Below are 7,656 nucleotides of genomic sequence, written 5' to 3'. Positions count from 1 at the left end.
TTTGAAGCGCATTTCAGAAATCGACAACGTACTGCTACACAATTTAAAGTACATGTATTTGAATATTTAAAACACAATAAGAATAATGAATAGTTATATTTTTGCCTCGCTAAAATTAATGACTCAAAAAATCTCTTGAAAGTAATAAAAAACTTATCTGATGATATTTTCAATAATTCAGAGCATAGTGATTATTATTATTAATAAGGAAATTCGTTTCGTAAGAACACGAACACCTATTGTTAGTATATAGGAGTAAGAGTCAAGATTTCATATCCGTTTATCTTCAGAAGATTATCATGCTTTCAAAATGCTATACGGTAAATATTTTAAGTGTTTTATATGGTATTTAACGATTCAATAATTCTAAAATAATCAGTTTTAGTTTAATTGTATGATTATATATGTATACAGAAATTTTGATCATCGTTTATACGAATATAATTAAAGTGGTTGTTGAGTTTGAATAATTTCTCGCATATTTTACAGTTATAAATAATTTGAGAGAATGCTCTTTGTAGTAGTTAGAAAATCAGAAAGAAAAAAAACCAACCCTGTTCGAAACTATATTGAAAGTAAAGTTATAAAGTAATAATAAAAACTATATTTTTCAGTTGTGTCTCGTTCTCGGATTACACCTCTGTCACTACGTAACTGGGATAAATATCAACCATGTAAGTAAATCTAAAGCTATAATTTTTATTTGCATTTTAATTCTGTGAAGATCTGTAATAACCATAATCAAGAATAAACTTATAATTTTATCCCGAAATACATAACCCTGAAGCAGAAATATTATCAACAATAAATTGTTTTATAGAAGGTCTTATGATGTGATTCACAATTCTGTGGATATATTTATGTTTCTTGTGGATAAGAGTATTTCATAAGGGTAAATTCTCTATTTCAAGTTAAGTCTGAAATAAGTGTTTGACAAACGTTTGCATCGTATGCTGAATAAATGATGCATGCATTGGAGTGGCCACAGCATGCACAGGAGTGATTAACGATGTATTCTTAAAAAGTAGACATTAAAATTAGAATTAGAAACATTTCATAATTTTCCTAAAATCGAATTATGTTTAAAAAATTTGCTTCATTCTCGTATTTAAGCATAATGAAATGATGATGCGAAGAGGGAATGAACATCGACATTGTACAATGCTGAACATATTTGTCAATTGAATTATGACTGACATTCCAGTTGAAAGGATCTCAGGTTGTATAAATTGTGATTTAACGTTCCACGTTCATATAAAGTGTCTTGATCTTATCCTAGTGGAGCTTTTTTTGGATTCCTTCACCAGGAACGCTCAACGGTAAATACCTTATTCCAAGGATGTATATGAACTGAAACCGTAGAGGAATTACATGAGCAAAAGGACATTAAAATATTCAAATCCAACTTTTAAAAATCAACTTTTCCTCAGATGATGACAAGTTGCGAAACAGTTTAAATAAGAAAAGTTAAGGCCATATTTAAACCAAAAACAAAAATGACAGACTGCAACCAAATGATAACCACTGAATTGCTGGCTCCTGGCTCGGGATAGGCACTTAAACCCATCAAGTTTCTTTCATCTCAATGCAACGTCTTGGAAAGCAGCAAACACAAATTTTCAAAACGTCGAGCTTATTATTATTCGAAGAGAATATTCTGTTTAAACAATGTCCAGGTAGTTTATCAACTCTAAAATCTATTGAAGTATTGCCCTATTTTTTCTTAGCATGAATCAAATTAAGTTTACTTTAAAATTCAAAAAGTTAGTTTTAGGACCAGTTTATCACACACATTGTACGATTATCCGCCAAACATTCGTCATAAGTCAATAAACATAAATCGTGATGGCCATTCAAAAAGTTTCAGCATGTTTTATAAATCCTTTTAAAGAAATCTCTATATTTGAGAAACATTTTCCGGCTTGTATTCCAGATAACCACGAGGCCTAAATGCAATAAATACACAGTACTTCTAAGTACACTTTACCACGACCTCATAAGTTAATAAATTCTAATAAACTTTAATTATACAAACAGTATAACTTTTATAGTAATGTTACTGAATTGGTTCAGGCTTTTTATTTATCAAATTGGTACAAAATTATTATACTCAATAAGATATCATAGAGGGTTAACCTGTCCAAGATCCAGTAATGCATTTGGATCACACCTTTGGGATTAAAAAACTACGACTGAATAATATTTCAATTAATGGATAGTGACTTTTTTTAATAGCCAGCCATTAATTTCAAAATGAGTATTGTAAAAAAAAGATAGGAAAACATATTTATCATGTTTATCAAAATAATCCACTAATCTGAAACGTTTTCGCTACATTTTTTTTTTAATTAAAATGTTATAAATAAGTTTAAATGCAATTTGTTCTAAAAATTGTATTTTAAAGGTTTGGTAAATTGCAATTAAGAAAATCATTCTATATTTCAATTTAAGAAGCTACAGTTAATGCAGCATCGGTATAATTTCTATTTTCTCATTAAAAAAACCAATGATAAAATCGTTTTGAAAAACTTGTTTTACCCATTATTTGTTTTTCTTTATTTACTACGATAAGATCACTTGAATAAAATTGTTGTACCCGCTATTTGTATTTTCTATATTCAATTATCAGGGATTAATTTTAAATAAGAGTTAGATAAAAAATTAAAATAGGAAAATCTGTTTATAAAAACAATTCATTCACTTTTTAATTAATTCTTTAATTGAGGAAATATGAAACTTAAAATTTCTATATGTATTGATATAATAAATGATGACAACGTGATTATATAAGAAGAGGCAAAAAAAAAAAAATGAAAGCAAAACACAGACATCCACGTTTCCGCGTTTTCGATATATCAGACGAAACGCGAAAAAGCATCAATCGGTCTCAACAGATAACTCTTTGAATTAAACAAATCAACCCGACGCTTTGGTATAGTCCTTTTTGCATAATATACAATTACGAGAAGTTTATTAACTTGTTTTGGTCTGTTCATAGTTTTAACTGTTGACTCTCTTCATCGCATGTCATAAGTTAGTCTGTTTATCTTTCATCATCGCATGTCATATGTTAGTCTGTTTATCTTTTGTTCATCGCATGTCATAAGTTTGTCTGTTTATCTTTCATTCCTCGCATGTCATATGTTTATCTGTCCATCTTTCATCATCACATGTCATATGTTTGTCTGTTTATCTTTCTGTATCGCATGCCATATGTTTATCTCTTTATGTTCAATCATTTAAACGTATTTCATAAGTTTTTATTTATTTATGTTCTATCGTTCTTTATCGTACGTCATATGTTGTTTTGCTGGTGTTCTATCTTTATTTCATTGTAAATATAATGTAAGTCGGTTTGATTTTTATCGTTTTTCGTCGTAAGTCACATGTTTGTCCGCTTATATAAAAAAGAATATGTGGTATGATTGCCAATAAGACAACTATCCACAAAAGACCAAAATGACACAGACATTAACAACTATAGGTCACCGTACGGCCTTCAACAATGAGCAAAGCCCATACCGCATCGTCAGCTATAAAAGGCCCCGATAAGACAAGGTATTCATACGAGAAAACTAAGGGCCTTATTTATATAAAAAAAAAATGAACGAAAAACAAATATGTAACACATAAACAAACGACAGCCACTGAATTACAAGCTCCTGACTTGGGACAGGCACATACATAAATAATGTGACGGGGTTAAACATGTAAGCGGATACAAACCCTTGCCCTAACATGGGGCAGTGGTATAACAGTACAACATAAGAACGAACTATAAAAATCAGTTAAAAAAGGCTTAACTCATCAGATGGACCAAAATACAAGTGGACGTGGCCGGGTACTTATACATCCGGACACAAAAAGACACAATGAACAGATCTGAGAGTACTCGCAGTTATCTGACAGCTAGTTCAAAGCCACTAACAACTAATAAAAAAATCATGCATCTAAGACTAAATTTTCATATTCCAACGTATGTCAGATGTGTTAATATTTATGTTTCTTCTTTCTTCAGCGCATGTCATATGCATTATGGTTTTGTTCTATCTTTCTTCAGCGCATGTCATATATTGGCTTGTTATGTTTTACCTTTCGTGAACGAAAGTTGTATGTTTGCTTTTAGAAAAGCATGTAATATTTGCCGAATTATCATGATAGACAGATTTATTAATAACGCTCAATAGCAATTAAAATACGGCAGTTTCTACATGTGGAAAAAGATCTGCATATCTTATCGGGGCATCTAAGATCTTTTGATTATTTATTATTTGAGAATTAATTTCATTTTTAGCCATGGCGTTGTCAGTTTATTTTCGATTTATGAGTTTGACTGTCCCTCTAGTATCTTTCGTCTCTCTTTTCAAACCGACTATAGTAAACGTTACAATTTTATCAACATTTACTGTAAAACTGTTTGAATCTTAAAAGTTACCCATTTCAAAAAGCTTTAAAATTTGATTTGCTATGTTATAATATATAAAAAAGTAATACAAATTAAGATTTGTTAAATATCGACAGTTTTGCCTAAACAAACAGTTTTCTCAATTAAAAACCTCTATATACAACATGCCTTGTTATGAGATGAAATTTGACAATAAATTAATAAAAAATCTTTTAAATATGGACCGTATTTTTCAGGACAGCGGATCAAATTCAGGGACAGAATTTGTACTTGCATTTCCTCACGGCCTTGACACTAATGTTTTGCGTTTGTACTTATCAACATCGGTAAATGAATCATTCTCTGTACACATTGAAACACCATTACTAAGTCACACGAATATTAACGTGACCGTATCAGGTGGGGCAGAGACTGTCGTTGAAATTCCTTCAGATCTGACCGTTTTGGGTACTTCCAAAAGTGATAAGAGTATTTTTGTTCAAGCTGAAAATTTTATTGCATTATTCGCATCTAATATGCAACAACCCACCAGCGGTGATTCCTTCATAGTTTATCCCGTTGAAGTACTTAGTACTGAATACGTATCTGTTAATTTGAAATCAAAGAATGTTGAATATAAGTCAACAAGTGCAATCGTTGCTGTAAAGGACCATACTATTGTTCACCTTAGTTTACCCGACAAATCCATAGTAAAGTATAACAAAACGTATACATTTGGAAGTCAGTTTTCGGTCAATTTGAAGAAATATGAGATATTTCAATTTTCATCTGAGGATGATTTATCAGGTACAACTATATTGTCAAATTATCCAATAGCAGTAATCAGTGGTCATCAGCTTGGTAATCCATCAGTTAGTTCGAAGGGAACTAGAGATATGATACTTGAAATGCTCATTCCATGGACGTATTGGTCAATACGTTATATAGCGATCAGTAACCCTGTGTTTTACGACGGAGACGGTGAACTTATTCGTATCTTTACGCTGTGTGAGAATGCTACTGTAATAATTGACAAATCAGGAGTTCATTCACAAATAAATGTGAGTCAAGAGTCTTTTTACGAGTTTCCTTTAGTATTAGCTGAAGCAGCAGTAATAACCTCGGACAAACCCGTGCTTGTTTCGCAAGTATCATCTTCTTCTCAGTATGCTGCTGGTTCTACAAGTGGAGATCCGAGATTAATGTTACCGGCCCCAGTGAACGCATGGCTGAATGAATACACTTTTAGTACACCGGGAATGCCTACCAGTGGAAGTTTTAATCATGGACTTGTTCTTGTGGCCTATGGTAAGGCTATTGATACAATAACTTTAGACAACGAGAGTCTAGAGCCATCTCTCGTCTGGTTTGAAATCGCTGGTACAAATTTGAATTATACAGTTTTACCGCTATCTCAAGGAGCTCATACGTTGAAATGCATCGGAAATTTAAAATGTTGGGGATATGTCTTTGGGATTAATGTGCGCGAAGAATATGGTACATCTATTGGAAGGAGTTTTACAAAGGTAAAGTGATTTGAAATAGAACATAATCTTATAGTCGTATTTGTTAAATGTATGTTCTTCGCGAATAAATTTCAATATCAATGAAGAGATACAAATTTCTAGATTTGTAAAATTACATGTGTCATACCAGAAAATGTAGCTGGTTATTTAAAGTTTTGTTATTCTGGTATCTATGATAAGTATATTATCAATTGTTTTTATTTAATTAAAAAAGGAAAAGATAAAATAGATAAAAAAAAACAACCGCAAACTTAAATTTAATTAAAATGTTTTATTTACAGAAAAGGAGAACTGATGCTAACGTTTTGGGTAAGTACATATTTTGAAACAATTTCGACAGCAAACATCGTTCAATTATATTAATTAGATATGAAAACTTTTCTATCAATTTGAAGAAACTATATTTAGTTTGCATTATTGCAAGTGTTGAACTTCATAAAACAAATACAATTCATAACTGAAGTCGTAACCTTAAATGTATATTTCGTTAAAAGCCATACAAAGCAATTGAATAAACTCATTATTGTTACCAAAATTGAAATTTTGCATTTACGCCAGACTTTACAAAAGACTCATCTGTGACGCTCGATAAAAAAAACCCTTTGATTGCAATTTACGTTGAAGTTGCTTTGGAGCTGATTGGTAACACAAAACAGCAGCACTGATAAAAGATCATTAACGAATTGAAGGGGCAAACCAACTCCCAAATACTAGTCTGTTTTGGAATAAGAGAAACCAACGATATATTTTTCTTTTTTGTTTTGAATAAAGCAAATGTTTACTGTTTGACCAAATAAATCCAGTTTTAGATTTAGCCCGTTTGTTTTTGTTTTATCTGAAGACAGCTGCAATAGTTGATCCTTTAATGCTACATAGCAAATTAAATTCAATTATATTTTCACATTATTTTTTTAGAAAAAGCTATCATCGAATTGGATTTAATTGACGATCAAATGCTGTTGACAACACCAGTTTTCAGTTACATGGCAAGGTCTCGCACTGAATGCAGCAAGATGTGCTTTTTGTATTCATGTTCATTCCTTGTCCTTTCGGTCTACAGATGGACTTTGTTATCTTTATACAGAGGATCAAACATGTAGTCCAAAGACAGTGTCATCTGATTTCAGACGTTATCATCTTAGAAAATAGTGAATGAACTTTAATTAATATGGTAAAATGTTAACCTTTTAAAAAATATGTCTACAGTTTTTACTGAGCATAATCCTTAACAGAGATATATTAGTTTTATTAGCATTTGCCTTTTTTTTTATGTCCCAAACAGATAAGTTGTTGCTTATTAGTCCCTTGATACATTTTTTTTGCGAGCAAAGATTTTGATTTCATAATAGAAACAAAGAAATAGAATATTCAATTTTGGCTTGTTTTACATTTCGTTTTTTACTTTTCGACAGAAAAATCGGAAATGGAGTCAATTTCGTTCTTTTGAGATGTTAACTCAATATACATGTAAATTTATCAATCTATAAAACTGTAATGAATCAACATATTGTGATTTATATGCTTACTTATTTGAAGATTCGTTTTAACATATTACTTATTAAACATAAGATTGCATGCTAATAGTTTGTATTTTTTTTTATCATAACAAGATTTTGAAAGTTTTTACAGTGAGTTGACTATGGGTGTTACCGTTTACCTGTTGCTATTGTTCAACCAGATTGAAACATTAACAATACAATAGGAACATTTAAATTGACCAATTGGTTTGGTAGATTTAAATCTACC

At 30.9% G+C, this 7,656-nt stretch overlaps 1 protein-coding gene across 1 annotated transcript; it reads left to right on the top strand.

Moving 5' to 3' along the window:
* Positions 1-616: 616 nt before the first annotated feature.
* On the top strand, positions 617-7,333 carry LOC139523075 (IgGFc-binding protein-like). Its single transcript, XM_071316834.1, has 4 exons — positions 617-674; positions 4,642-5,910; positions 6,192-6,219; positions 6,826-7,333. Exons 2-4 carry the CDS (start codon positions 4,921-4,923, stop codon positions 7,008-7,010), a joined length of 1,203 nt encoding a protein of 400 aa, XP_071172935.1. The 5' UTR covers positions 617-674; positions 4,642-4,920; the 3' UTR covers positions 7,011-7,333.
* Positions 7,334-7,656: the final 323 nt, after the last annotated feature.

The sequence above is a fragment of the Mytilus edulis genome, chromosome 5 (assembly GCF_963676685.1).
Source record: "Mytilus edulis chromosome 5, xbMytEdul2.2, whole genome shotgun sequence".
In the NCBI taxonomy this organism is placed as follows: Eukaryota; Metazoa; Mollusca; class Bivalvia; order Mytilida; family Mytilidae; genus Mytilus; species Mytilus edulis.
This window is presented reverse-complemented; position numbering and strand designations above follow the sequence as displayed.

Coding starts and splice junctions, on each gene's coding strand:
- LOC139523075 (XM_071316834.1), top strand. CDS start 4,921: ATGCAACAACCCACCAGCGGTGATTCCTTCATAGTTTATCCCGTTGAA. Junction 5,911..6,191: donor TTGGAAGGAGTTTTACAAAG/GTAAAGTGATTT, acceptor TTTTATTTACAG/AAAAGGAGAACTGATGCTAA. Junction 6,220..6,825: donor AACTGATGCTAACGTTTTGG/GTAAGTACATAT, acceptor TTATTTTTTTAG/AAAAAGCTATCATCGAATTG.